We start from the raw sequence: 16,097 nt of genomic DNA, 5'->3' as shown, positions 1-16,097 counted from the left end.
GGGGCCCGGGGCCACCTTCAAATATTTTCAGATTTCAATAAAAATTTATATTTTTAAGTTTCTCCATAATTGGAACAATTTTAGGGGGTGAGAGGTAAAAATCGTTAAATTTCATTTTTAAGGGCCACCCTAGACTGTTCCATTAAAAAAAAAACATAAGTTAGGTCTGCCACTGTGTCATCGAAACACCCTGTAACATTCTAACTAATTTTGTAAAAAGGTGTTTGCTCAAAGGTGGCTAAAATTTTTGTTATTAACTTTTATTGCTATCTATTACTATAGCGGAGCTATTGAGCTTTACCCCACTAATCAATAACCCTGTTGGTCCAAGAGCTGTGAGACATTTTTGAGTAGGTATTTTAGGCAACCTGAAAATTTTTCAGCTGACTATTCCATGATAGCCTAATACAAAAATGCCGGTCTGGCTGGAGGGTAGCGGTTATTTTCCCCAAAAATCCCCCCCAAAGTTAAACAAAAGGGTAAAAATTGTTATTACAAAAAATATCATTGACGTGACTTTAAAGTAAATTTATATATTCAAATATAAAGAAAATAAACAGGCCATGCGATTTAAGGGCGATTTTAACTCTGCAAGATACTTGCATGGGCGCCCCAGGATTATTTTCAGGGGATGCATCTGCTTCAGAAGATTTCATCTGAATCTGTACATACTATTAAGAAGTATATAATATACAACTATACATGCATAGCTATGTATGTACATTCCTTCCGGACAGGGAGGTGCAATTGTTATTTGACAGGGTATTTTTTAATAATAAAAATAAATATTCTAAAAAAGACAGGTTTTTTTTTGGTGAAATTTTCCAATTGTCAGGTGATCAAAAAAATTACGCGTGAATATAAATGAAAAGCGCTATAGGTCAGCAGCAGTGTGAGAAAGATCGTATACCGATAGCTGTTTGCGTCCTCTGTTGTAGCTGAGCGAGTCCGTTCGCAGGAGAAAAATCACATAACCTGGCCATATCCATGTTGTTGTTTCTCGAAACGTTAGAGTAATTATTATATATTATAGTTTTTTAAGTAACTTTTTCTTAATTAAAGAAAAATAATACGTATTTTACAATAGACTTTTCAAATATGATAGAAAAAGACAAATTTATTATTATAAATATATAGGTAGAAAAGTATAAAACTATAAACTAAATTATTTCTGTGGCCGAGTCTTGTACTTCTTCTTCAAACTCCTCATCTGAGCCTTAATATTCATTCTCTTCCTCTTCGTCAGACTCCCCTCGAGACTCAGATTCCTCTTCTACATGATCTGTAAATAGTTGTATCATTAATTAGTTTAGTTGCTACGTATTCTCCGTCCTTTTATACGGAGTCGAAGCCTGGACAATCACATGCTCATCTGAAGAAAGACTTACCGTTGTTGAGATGTGGAGTTATCGAATACGTAACAAACACGGAAACATTAAGAAAGATGAAAAAGGCAAAAGAAATACTCAACACTATGAAGGAAAGAAACATGAGCTACTTTGGTCATATACTAAGAAATAAAAAACGTGATGTGATTGGTTATATAAGGAAAAGTATTAAGCATTGGTTATATAAGTAAGAATACGTAGCAACTCAATCAATTAACCACTAATTAATTTTTCATTAATTCTAAATACATATTACAACTATTTACAGATCAGGTAGAAGAATCTAAGTATCGAGGGGAGTCTGATGAAGAAGAAGAGAATGTATATTTATTTTAGCTCATTTTTCTTTCCTTCATAGTGTTGAGTATTTCTTATTTTGCCTTTTTCATCTTTCTTAATGTTTCCCTGTGTGTTAAGTGTTGTGTGCATGATATTTTTTACATTATTCGATAACACCACATCTCAACAATGGCAAGTCTTTCTTCAGATGCGCCCGTGATTGTCCAGGCTTCGACTCTGTATAAAAGGACAGAGAATACGTAGCAACTTAATTAATTAATCACATATTATTTTTAATTAATTCTAAATACATATTACAAGTATTTACAGATCATGTAGAAGAGGAATCTGAGTCTCGAGGAGAGTCTGACGAAGAAGACGAGAATGAACATTTAAGCTCCAATTAGAAATTTGAAGAAGAAGTACAAGATTCGGACACAGAATTAATTTAGTTTATAGTTTTATACTTTTCTACCTATATATTTATAATAATAAATTTGTCTTTTTCTATCATATTTGCAAAATCTATTGTATAGTACGTATTATTTTTCTTTAATTAAGAAAAAGTTACTTGAAAAACTATAATATATAATAATTACTCTAACGTTTCGAGAAACAACAACATGGATATCGCCAGGTTATGTGATTTTTCTCGAGCGAACGGACTCGCTCAGCTACAACAGAGGACGCAAACAGCTATCGGTATAAGCTCTTTCTCACACTGCTGCTTACCTATAGTGGTTTCATTTATATGCACGCGTAATTTGTTTGATCACATGGCAATTGGATAATGTCACCAAAAAAAACGTGTCTTTTTTAGAATATTTATATTTAAAATTAAAAAATACCCTGCCAAAATAACAATTGCACCTCCCTGTCCGGAAGGAATGTACATAGGTATGCATGTATAATTGTATATTTTATACTCATTAATAGTATGTACAGATTCAGATGAAATCTTCTGAAGTTCAGATGCACCCCCTGAAAATAATCCTGGGGCGCCCATGCAAGTATCTTGCAGAGTTAAAATCGCCCTCAAATCGCCTTGTCTGTTTATTTTCTTTATATTTGAATATTTAAATTTACTTTCAAGTCATATCAATGATATTTTTTTGTAAAAAAATTTTTACTCTTTTTTTAAATTTGGGGGGGATTTTTGGGGAAAATAACCGCTACCCTCCAGCCAGACCGGCATTTTTGTATTAGGCTATCATAGAAGAGTCACCTGAAAAATTTTCAGGTTGCCTAAAATACCTACTCAAAAATGTCTCACAGCTCTTATACTATGTATATTGGAGTTTTATATTTTTATTTTTTAAATGTTTCTGGATACCGTGAATAGTTCTGTTTGCTATTGTTCGTGAAATTATACACAATCTTTTAAAATTTACGCAGGAGGAAGCAGAAGAAAATTGTACTGCGAATCAGATAAAAAAAAACCGAAAACTTTTGAAACCGGCTTGACCTGACAAACGTCGCGTAACCAAAGATTTCGATCGGTCTGACCTTGGCAGTTTCAGATATTTCTGTCGACTTGTACTGTAATGATGTGATGCCAGCGATGTGCCGGTCGACCAAAAACAACCGTAGGAGCAACCGTGTTGGCGCATATCACCGCTGGCATCTAAACATTCCGTATATTATGTATTTGGAACCTAGGAGTTTTCTATTGGTTCGTTGCAGCACGCGGTCATATTTTAACCAATAGGCGGCGAGGTCCTAAACGCATATACGGAATGTTATTCGGTTCCAAATTCATATACGGAATGTTAAATATTCGTACACCGAAAAAGATAAGTTTTTATTAGAGTCTGTTAAAAGGAGATTAATTTTAAAATACTTGTTACTGTATTATTAAATAAAAATAAAACAATTATAGTATTTGGAATGTTATTTGGTGCGAAATTCATATACGGTATGTTAAATATTCGTAGAACAAAAAGACGATTTTTATTAAAGCCAATTAAAACGAGACTGGTTTTTAATAGTATATTATGCGACGAGCATTTAATGATGGTCGTTATGAAGCGAGTATAAGGGATAAGAAACGAGCCGCCTAGCGGCGAGTTTCGTATAGAGTACGAGCTTCATAATGATAATTAAATGCAAGTTGTTTACACTATTTTTTCTATGATCATTCACAAAAAAATATATTCATTTATTAATTTTGTAACGCAAACAAATTAAGTAGTTTGTCAGTCTGACAGTTTGTTTACATATTGAGAACTGTCAATGAGTATGTATTTGATTCGCCATTGGTTACTGCGCATGTGCTACCTTTATCGCGAATGTCATATCGCGATTCTATTGGTTAAAAATCTGTATCCTAATGAAGTTCATTATGATACAGGTAGTGACATCATAATTGATATATTATAGTATGAGAATAGAAAAATTATTGTTAATGTATTATTAAAGATCCACAAGTAAAAAGGTTTTCCTGTAGTTGGCTGTACCTATACCATATAATACAAAAAAAAAAACAAATAAAGTCCTTTATAAAAAGTCTATATTTAAAATCCCTAAAAAGGGCTACATCACAGAACTAGTTTTAGATTGATTGACCAGTCATCATCAGTGCTTTCCTAAAATGAATATAACCTGATAAAATGATGCAAAGGTTTTAAAATTTTGACTACGTTTAAAAAAAGTCGTAGGTTATACCTACTCACGTGTCCTTACCATGCTAACCACCAAAATATAATATTACAAATTTTATTTGCATGTATTACATAATTACAAATATTTTGGTGGTTAGCATGCAAGATCACGTGAGTATAACGTACAACTTTTTTTAACCGTAGTCAAAATTTTAAAACCTTTGCACCATTTTATAAGGTTATATTCATTTTAGGAAAGCACTGATGATGATTGGTCAACCAATCGAAAAGTAGTTCTGTGATGTAGCCCTTTTTAGGGATTTTAAATATAGACCTTTTATAAAGGACTTTATTCGTTTTTTTGTATTATATGGTATACAGCCAACTACAGGAAAACCTTTTTCCTTATGGATCTTTAACCCGCCGTTACACGCGTCTTCTATTGTGACGTGGTTGCACGCGTATGAGCGTCGCCCTCACCTACACCAATTCGAGTTATTTTGAGGAAGAATGAATGTCAACCTGTATAAATATAAAATGGGTTGTACTAACATCATGGAAAGTCTATTAATTTACCAATTTTTTTATTAATTTAACAAAACAAAAGTAAAAATAATATGATAACAGACAAAAGAGATATTCAATACACAAATGAAAAGTGTTAAAAGTATTGCACACATCTAAAGATAATAAATACATCTACTCAAGATTCTTCCTCCTCTATTTCATAACAGTAATTACACTAGTAATTACATTACTTTAAGTTTTTGTGTGTTCCTTACAAATTGATCTTCTACAATTTGGCAAGCAGCATTTTGTCTGAGTTTTTCTGTTCTTCTTCTTAGAACAGTGTGCACATTTATTAGATACTTGTTTCATTTCTATAGGCTCCGCTTCATCTCGAATTCCCAAATCGTCCCTTATTTGCATTCGTAACAATACAGACACAGTTCTTATGTTCGCGGCAATTCAATAGTATTTTCATAATATTAATATTTTCATAACCTCTGTTTTCTTCATTTTCAATTTAAGCAAGCCACTGAAGTAATTGACGTTCTTTACGAAAATCCATTTTACTAAAAAAGCAAATTAAAATTAATAATTGTTCTGAAGTTATTTCTTTGTGGCACTTATGTAATTAACTATTAATATTTTGTATTTTGATAACGACGTCCGAGGTGGAATTCGACATGTCAATAAAATCAATTTTTCAAGTTAAATTTTGGCTTATTTCCCAATTAGAATAGGTAAAATTAAAAATGGGTTCTTAACCAGTGGCGCACCTAGAATTTTCCTCTGGGGGGTTGGCTTGGGCACCGAAAGTTTTTTGTATTATTTGTGAAAGACAAGTTACATTTTCCTACTTTCTTTTATATATATTTCTATATGCTCTGGGAGGGATTTTAACCCCCAAACCCCCCCTGGGTGCGCCACTGTTCCTAACCTAACCTAAACAATAATATCTTAATTAAACTTACCCGCATATTAAACAAAAACCTAAAAGTTTCTTTGAAATAACAGAAAAGTGATTTCACCGTGATTGCACGCGCAGTGAGGAATTCTCTCACTTGAAGAGGGATGGTCACTTCTTTCAAGTATCACAGCAAACTGACCGCCTGAAAAATTCTATAATTTTGTCATACTCTCTCATGAACGATGCTAAAGGCATTCCTGGGTGCTCAAGGTTATCGTATTAGTTAAGACAATTTAATTGGTTATAAACAAATATGGTGAGGTATTCCCTTATAGCGCGTGTAATGGCGGGTTAATAATACATTAACAATAATTTTTCTATTCTCATACTATAATATATCAATTATGATGTCACTACCTGTATCATAATGAACTTCATTATGATACAGATTTCCAATATGATACAGATTTTTAACCAATAGAATCGCGATATGACATTCGCGATAAAGGTGGCACACGCGCAGTAACCAATGGCGAGTCAAATATATACGCTTTGACAGTTCTCAATATGTAAACAAACTGTCAGACTGACAAACTACTTAATTTGTTTGCGTTACAAAATTAATAAAGTTGAATATTTTTTTTTGTGAACGATCATAGAAAAAATCGTGTATACAATTTGCATTTAATTATCATTATGAAGCTCGTACTCTATACGAAACTCGCCGCTAGGCGGCTCGTTTCGTATCCCTTATACTCGCTTCATAATGACCATCATTAAATGCTCGTTGTATAATATACTATTAAAAACCAGTCTCATTTTAACTGGCTTTAATAAAAATCGTCTTTTTGTTCTACGAATATTTAACATACAGTATATGAATTTCGCACCAAATAACATTCCAAATACAGTGGAACCTCGATAACTCGGATTAATCGGGACCGCGGCCGATCCGGGTTATCGAAAATCCGGGTTAGCCGGAGAATATAGTAAAAATTAATAAATAACCTCCATTACAATTACAAAAACATGAAACACATATGCACAGTACACATCTAAATTACGTATAGTTGTATAGAATGTAGAGTTTTGTTCATTTCTTGGTAAAAAACTCAGTCATACTGTAGAGATGTACCGACACCATAATATGGTAGGTCTGGATCCTGCGTACAAAAAAAAATTGATAAATAGCAAGCTGAAAATTTGTTATTAGCTTAAGGGTGTCTAGTCGGACAAACATTAATATATGGGAACACTGGAACAGGGGAAGTTTTAACTGTGGAACAGGTTAAAAATTTGGAACGGTCAGACCATGAAAACGGCACATGTATTTTTTCCGACAGAACAGACTTAAACTCTCCGAACAGAGATTAAACTCTCATGCAAAAATCAGACTGCTATTTATCACCAAATTGGCGTTTTAATGAGTGGAACATGTAGAATATGTCAAATGACAGGAATTATGACAGGTGATAAATAGCAGTCTGATTTTTGCATGAGAGTTTAATCTCTGTTCGGAGAGTTTATGTCTGTTCTGTCGGACAAAACAAATGTGCCATTTTCGTGTTCTGACCGTTCCAAATTTTTGACCTGTTCCACAATTAAAACTGCCCCTGTTCCAGTGTTCTCATATATCAAAGTTTATCCGACTAGACACCCTTAAGCTATTAATAAATTTTTAGCTTGCTATTAATCAACTTTTTTTTCATACGCGGGATCCAGACCTATGGTAGCATAATATCATATTATGATGCTGCAATAAATTTATTTTAAAGATTCGTCTTTATCAATCCTACCTAATGTTTCTAGTTTCTTTTCCATTGTCACTGCAACATTTTTACGTTTTGTTACCATTACGTAGACAAAGCAAACACAATCTGAAGCACGATTACATTACAGAACGGAAGTGATTAATAGGCTGTACTACACACAATACAAGAATTTTTAAATAGTCACGTCTTTTTTAAACAATGCTAAGACAGTTTGACATAAATAAAGAAAAAGGAATACAGACAGGTGTCTGTTCTTTCCGATAAGCTGAGACGGTCGCTCTGGCTGCCGCCGTGTGCATGAATCATTTTTACTATTGTACTTATGTGTTCAAATTACACAAATACACATTATCTCTGAAATATTATTTGGCCTACATACATTTTTATTTGATAAAATTGTTAAATTGTTTATTTGTTAAATTTTTGTCTGATGAAAATCGGTCCGGGTTAGCCGGACTTCCGGGTTATCGGGGGCCGACTTATCGGGGTTCCACTGTACTATAATAATTGTTTTATTTTTATTTAATAATACAGTAACAAGTATTTTAAAATTAATCTCCTTTTAACAGACTCTAATAAAAACTTATCTTTTTCGGTGTACGAATATGTAACATTCCGTATATGAATTTGGAACCGAATAACATTCCGTATATGCGTTTGGGACCTCGCCGCCTATTGGTTAAAATATGACGGCGTGCTGCAACGAACCAATAGAAAACTCATAGGTTCCAAATACATATACCGAATGTTTAGATGCTCACCGCTGGGGGAAACAGAAAGAGTAGTGGCATCGAGAGCATATTTAAGGCGAGCCAGGAGAATGAGAAAATCAGTCGTTGCTAGCGTGTTGAACCAGCAATAGCTCGATTGGCAAAGATGTACCGTTTCTTGAGGTGGAACTATGCCTAGGCAGACGCCACCGTGGTGAAGTGGAGTCTTGAAATGACCGTTATCGCAGTAGGCGGTAGTAGCTAGGAAAGAGTGACTGCGTGTCGCCGTTCCGCATTGAAGTGAAATGCGGTATCTCCAGATCGGAATATATGGCTATGCTGATTTAACGTAGCGAGGTTGTTATTGTATTATACTGTATTGTTTATCGTATCATTTTAATATTACTATTATGTTCGGATGCCTGTAATATAGTTTAATATTGTTTTTCCTTTGCAGAAGACGGAATTATATTTTATTTTATTTGTTTTAAACTGTATATAGTTAACTTAAATATATTTACTTTATTTTTAACCGGTGTTTTACTGAGTCTGTCGTCTTGAAAGAACTACCCGTTACAGTACTGCACACAGGGGCGTGCGGTGAAGTTTGAAACAGGGGAAGCAATTTATAAAAAAATTGTAAAAACACCTATTTATAATGTAATTCAATTCTTCTACCTGAACGAAAGTCTCGGTCGTCAACATTCTTAAACCTATTTTCCATTCGTTGGCATATTTGATCTAAAATCTGATAGTAGATATATTCTTAGGCGTCAACGCCCTTCGGTAGGGATCTATGGTATCACCAAGCCGTAAGCCCTTATCCCTTGCTGTACCGCTCCTCCACAGGCCGATCAGATGCTAGTTTATTCCAGTCCAAATCGTAAACTATATTGAGTTTTATACTACGGCGTTGGCCTTTTATTAATTTCATGACCTAGCTGAGGCTCGAATCAGCTTTCGGAAATCTACTAAACTTGTCGATCGACTGCGCCTCAGCTAACTGGACCGTCAAGACCGACGGTTATATCTGATAGTATTATAGACCATAATAGTCGGCGGTAGCACTATTGGACATCTCCAACATTATCAGCGCGTATGCGTTTCCTTTTAGGCTCAAAACTTCTTGCCATCACATTATTCCAACATTTTTCAAAGTCATCTCTCTCTTTTTGTTAATAACATCTTTAAATTCGCTAATTTTTTTTTACACAGAAACCAATCTCGTTTATCTTGCATTGCAATACATTAAATAAATTATCTGAGAATGTAAATATTTCTGAAAAAAGCAAAGTTAAAAAACTCCAAAAATCCTCTCGAATTATTTATGGTTTCTGTATCCCACTTTTCACATTTTCGCCATTCTCCAAAACCGTAATACATATATTTATATAAATATTTTAGTATTTATAATATAAATAATTCTATTATATTTATTTATATAAATAATTAAATAAAATGAATCTTCATAATTCCACAAAATCAGTCGACGAAGCCCGTCATTGTCAAATGCTGGTAAATCCCATTTAAATTCACGAAAGACAGCTCCTTGTATGCAGTTGACAAAATGGCTTATAAGCGAAGATATGGCCGAAATTTGAACTGGCCATTCTGCGTGTAACCCCGGTGATTTTTACATAGGCTGAGGCCGGTGAGGAGAAGCAAATTTGAAATCAGATTATTTGCCCTGCCGACATGACTCCGAATACCAACGTAGAAATACGATCATGGCCTATGGATCCGCGTACGGAACGAAAGCTAGAAATGAAGCATGCAGCGCTGCTTTTAGAGTATTTCATTGCTTTGTTATTTACTGTATGACAAAAATAGAGTAAAATACGTTTGTCTTTTCTTATTACTTACTGCTTGTATTACATAATTAAATATTCTCGTATGCAACTTAAAATCCTGCTTCTGCTTATGTGTTTGTTCAATTTTTTTAAAATAATCTCAGTTACTCAGTTGGTACGGTATTACCTACGGAAACCAAGGGAAGCAATGCTTCCCTTGATTCCATGGACCGCACGCTCCTGACTACACATCAAAATCAATTGAACAATTATACGAAAAGTGCAACTTACCAACACATCTGCATCTCCATCTCCATCTTCTGAACGATCGTCGGGGATAGTGATGCACTCGGAAGTAACACTTTGCAGCGCCGAGAAAGATTTGACCCTCAGGAAACCTCCTTTACCTTGATTACCAGCACTAGTAGAAGGTTTGGAAGGAGTAGCTCTAATAGTTTTGGTAACTCCGCTAGGACCTGCTACGGAAGTTGTACTCGGACTATTGGTTCTCAGGACACCAGCCTGAGTCTTCTTTATGAGAGATAGGCCTGGAGGAAGCGTGGGTGTTGTTACGGTTGTAGCGGTAGTTTTGGGTGTTGAATCGTCAACAAAGATGACATCGTCGTCGTCTTTTGAAGTCGAAGCAGCATTAGATGCCGTCGAAGTAGTAGGAGTAGTCGAAGTAGAAGATGGAAACCGAATATTTTTAATACCTAAAAGAAAAAACGGATACTTATACTACTATTTATGATTGTTATTAAGAATATTTTACAACAAGGTAAAATATCATACAGTATCTTTAGTTTTGAATTAGATATACACCCTATACATGGCAACACTGCGCGCCGTCGAGTACCAGACCCTAATGTACCAGACCACTACTTCACACCCTAATGCTCCGGATTCTCGTCGATTCTATAGCGCGTTTCGCAGTGATTTTGCAGTACGATAAGCGTAGGCAATGTAAATCTTATGGAACCTTGGAGCTCAGTGTTGTCAGTTTTATTATTTTTAAGTAATTCATAGATACCATGAAATTATGTATTTACACTGCGGTGCAGAAAAATCGATCCACTAAAAATTTGGTCAATTTTGATGTTTTGAATTTCCTAAACCTGTTGTCCGATTTAAGTGGTTTTTTACCACATTATAGCCTTACCCATTGACAATATCGATGTAATAATATTGTTGCTAGACAGTTAATCTCTCATTGTATACCGGCTGTACGAATCAAACTGTGTTCTTTTCTCAAAGTTCGCATCACCCTGTGGAATATTCTAGCATTTATAAAATACTGAAATTAAAATCCAACTATAGCCCCAGGTTTTCTTAACATTCTGTTTTTTGATTCATTCGTTTATGTTGGATAATAAAAAAGTTAGGTACTTTAACAACTGGCCATGTTCGTCATCAGTACAGGGTGTTTCTAAATAACTGCGACAAACTTTAAGTGATAATTTTACATGAGAAAATAATGATAATTTGCTTTACAATCATAATATCCGCACACGCTTCGTTTCCGAGATACGGGATGTTCAATTTTTTTTACAAACTGATGATTTATTTATTGGTTTAAAACCAGTTGAGATATGCAGATCAAATTCGGTGGGGTTTAAAACGTAGTTATTGCACATTTTTTGACATACAATTAAGAATTTTATATTCACCATTGGCGTGCGTACGGGTAATATTATCGGTCATAATACCTGTTTGCGCGCCACTGGTGAATATTAAATTTTTAATTGTATGTCAAAAAATGTGCAATAACTACGTGTTAAAACCCACCGAATTTGAGTTGCACATCTCAACTGGTTTTAAAGCAATAAGTAAATCATCAGTTTGTAAAAAAAAATTGAACATCCCGTATCTCGGAAAGGAAGCGTTTGCGGACATATGATTATAAAGCAAATTGTCATTATTTTCTCATGTACAATAACCCCTTAAAGTTTTGCGCAAATATTTTAGAAACACCCTGTACTGACGACGAACATGGCCAGTTGGTAAAGTACCTAACTTTTTATTATCCAACATAATCGAATGAATCGAAAGACAAAATGTTAAGAAAACCTGAGGCTATAGTTGGGTTTTAATTTCAGTATTTTATAAATGCCAGAATAGTCCACAGGGTGATGCAAACTTTGACAAAAAAACACAGTTTGATTCGTACACCCGGTATACAATGATAGTTTGACTGTCTAGCAACAATATTATTACAGATATATTGTCAATAAATAAGGCTATAACGTGGTAAAAAATCACTTAAATCGGACAACAGGTTTAGGAAATTCGAAACATCAAAATTGACCAAATTTTTAGTGGATCGATTTTTTTGCACCGCAATGTATATGATGTTAACGATACAGCATTTGAATATTATAATTAGCCTGTGATCAATATTTAACTAAATATATCCATTTTCTAATTTTCTTGACGCGACAGTGAAAGTAAACTGTAAAAAGAATGTGTGTGTACTTTGTACGCACGTAAGAAGATATTCTTCTATTATATATTAGGTAATTTAAACGAAGTAAATATACTTAACAGGTTATTTGTATTTTATTTAAAAATCAAACTAACTTTCTTATCTACCACTTTCAAAAATTTTTTATTAAAACAACCAAAAATAAAAAAAATATGAATCGCCCAGGATTTGAACCTGCGTCATTCCAATCTCAGAGCTAACGCATTACCAACTACTCCAGCGAGGTCCTTGTAATTGACATGTAAGTTTCGGATATAATTACACAACACGGCGACATATAGTGTAAAAATGTTATGCTTACATAATATTTTATTATTTTACTACAGAGAAACACAAATCCAAAAACACAAGAATTATAATAAATAATACATTTCCTAAAAACACTAATATATTCTTTTAATGACTTATTTGCACGGTTACAGATACATACATACCTATCTTGAAAGATTAGCAATGAACTACATACTGTCTGCGCAGGCGCGCAGATTTATGTACAATTTTATTCTCAATCGAATCGCGCCTAAAGAAGAATATCTTCAAAAAACATTTTATTTGACTGCAGCAAGAGTAATTTAACTTAATATAATTTGGTTTTGGCGAACTAACGTTATTCTTATAACGTTTGTAATAATTACATACATACAATTCTATCGTATTTTCTATAATTAGGTCCACAATGAATTATTTTTCGTGGGTATCGGTATCAATTTTTTATTGTTCTTAAGATTCTATTTTCTATTCTATTTCTAACAATTTACTATTGAATTTTTTAAACTTGAATTAAATGAGTGTTAAAAATGTTCGAGTACTGCTGGTAAGCTAAATGTAGGTAATGTATTGTACAGGAGTAGAACAGGCAACACTGTTCTTCATAAGAGTCTGTACTTTTAAAAGTTTTTAAATGTCTCCTTCTGTAATTTTTAGCAAAAATGAAAGCTCTACAAATTCAATTATTCTAAATTAACGCTGATTTTTTTGGTAGTCCCAAAATGCTTTAAAATGCTTGCTTAAAAGATTGTGCCATTTTTTATTGATTAAGTTGTTGTACTTTTCATTTATGCAGTCAATATATTTTGTTAATAAATACAAGTTAATTAATGAACAATTAATATTAATTATATGACGCAATTATCACCTACTCAATATTTAAAAAATCAATCCGAACATCTCATTTTTAAGATTGACAGTTAATATTATAATATACCTAATAAATGATCATTAATAAAACTTACTGATTTGACGCAAGCTTTGCAAAAAAACTTTTTCATCTTGTAAAGTAAGTTCTGGAAAATGTTTAATCCATTTATTTTTCGGCATTTTAAAAAAGCACGAACATGTATCTACGTTACGTCAATTAACACTGAACTGTGGTATTAAAGTAAAAGAACATGCTTAAATGTTTAAAGTTAACAGTTAATTTTAGAATATATCCGAGACAGCCTGATGAAACATTTATTAATTAATTTTTATAATAGGGTACATCGATAGTAATATACTTCTATTCTTTGACATTTCAGAATTTGCAAGTCATAAACATAATCTGTAATATATTTCCTTACAATATATAGTAATACCACCAAAGACCCACGTGCTTACCTATTATATCTGGCTAATTGGAGTGTTGGGATGACTTAACAGCATCCAGTATTACTAAACTATTAAAATTTATTTACTTTTCTGAATAATTTTATTTTGGTAATCAGATTGTGTGGAAGATGCGCTATATATCAAATATTTCAAAATATGCAGAAACAGTAAAAAAAGAAATTAAATGCAAAATATGCAATTGTCATATATTCGGGTCGCTACTCATCCGTAACGATTGCAAGTCCTGTAATTCTGATTATCACGGTAATTAAATATTACTTTTGCTATAGACAACATATACTAAGTTTTTAAAACCAATAAAATAAATGATAAAAAACTTCAAAAATCAAGATATTAGCCATTGTGTAATTCCATTGGTAATTCTTACATACTCTAAGGCTTTTATGACCTGGAAAGCAGCTTTATGTAACCAAAACCTGTCGATGAATATTCACAAGAAGGTCCTGAAATGTTATGTGTGGTCTATCTAATTGTATGATTGTGAGACATGGACGTCAAAAACCACAATACTATACAAATTAGAAGTAACTAACTATTCTAAATGGGAAATAAGCCATAATTTAACTAAAAAATGATTTTATTAACGTTTCGACGGCCACGTGCGTCGTCGTCAAAATACAAAATATTAATAAAATCATTTTTTTAGTTCAATTGTGGCTTATTTCCCATTTAGAATAGTTAATTACAAAAATGCCACAAATAAATAGCTTCAGAACAACACAAATTAGAAGCATTCGAATTGTGGTGCTATCGACGAATCCTAAAGATATCGTGGGTTTCGCACACTTCCAATGAAGATGTTCTTCAAATGCTGAATTCAGAACGTCTGCTCATAAGCATCATAAAGAGGAGAAAAACAGAATACTTCGGCCATATAATTAGAGGACCTAAATACCATCTGCTTCGCCTTATAATACAAGAAAAAGTGTGGGGAAAGAGATGGATTAGTCTCAGTCGAAAGAAATTTTCATGGTTTATAATATTAGACAATGGTGTGGTTCCACAGTAGAAGAATTATTTCGCGCAGCAGCCGATAGAGAATGATTTCAGGAACTTGTAAACATGATGACGGCCAGCGTTTGAATATGGACACGGCACCTAAAGAAGAATTCTGACATCGACGACATACACAAAAATAGACGGTTTCGTTTTGATTTAAATCTGTCTCCTGCCATCCCCCGATAGTGCTATTTCTAGGTCTACCTGTTATCAAGGAGGCTATGCAAGAAGACAAATTTACATCAAAACTTCCGTAGTTCTCGGTATACAATAAAACTATTTATACCGGAGTAAGGTTAGAACGCCCTCTAACGGGGAATAAGTGAAATAAATGTCGACTCGATTCTAGTTTTCTGTTGACCCAGATATGAAAATATCAAAAGGCACCGCTAGGAAAATATTCCAAAAATGCGGTTCAGCAGCGGGACTCTGTGCACTATCGTTTCAAGCGATGCGATCGCATTTATGCAAATTTGCAGAGTATAGACGTAAGTAGAAGATGTGTTCCCAAATTCCCAACAGACTACTAAAGTCCACACGGACGTTTGCGGTGATTGGTCGTTATCATCTGATTTTGACATAGACATATGGATTTTGATGAATTTTTGTGGTTATGTATATTAAGTATATTTTTTGTCTGTCTGATACTTTCATGTTTTTGAAAAATTTGTTCAAGAATGGAAATATGAAGACGTGGAAAGATATGCAGAAAATTGAGGTTATTGAAAATTGAAGTTATGTAAGGTCTACAACAGTTCACACAAAGAAACAAGACGATTTTTATACTATGAGTATAATCAATGTCATGCAATGAGTGTAACAAGTAACATAATATATGCTAGGAGAGTATTCGTTGATATGGTAAGTCCTTTGTTACTTGCAATAATTAAAACTTATAGGTACTTGTCTATCTTTAGGATATAAGCCCAACTATAAAATTAGGACAGAGAAATTTAGTCCATTACTTGTCCCTCCAGACTGATTTGCAAACTGAGAGATCAAGGACAGGTTTTCGTCAGTTATGTATTGGAAAACACATGCTGGACATAAAGAAG

At 33.5% G+C, this 16,097-nt stretch overlaps 1 protein-coding gene across 1 annotated transcript in view; it reads right to left on the bottom strand.

Moving 5' to 3' along the window:
- The window catches only part of LOC114342797 (uncharacterized), a 78,837-nt gene that overhangs the window by 10,605 nt on the left and 52,135 nt on the right, over positions 1-16,097 (bottom strand). The window contains exon 13 of the mRNA XM_050652434.1: positions 10,245-10,666. Coding sequence (XP_050508391.1) covers positions 10,245-10,666 — 422 coding nt within the window. The remainder of the gene's footprint in view (positions 1-10,244; positions 10,667-16,097) is intronic.

This window comes from Diabrotica virgifera, chromosome 5 (assembly GCF_917563875.1).
Source record: "Diabrotica virgifera virgifera chromosome 5, PGI_DIABVI_V3a".
Lineage (NCBI taxonomy): Eukaryota > Metazoa > Arthropoda > Insecta > Coleoptera > Chrysomelidae > Diabrotica > Diabrotica virgifera.
This window is presented reverse-complemented; position numbering and strand designations above follow the sequence as displayed.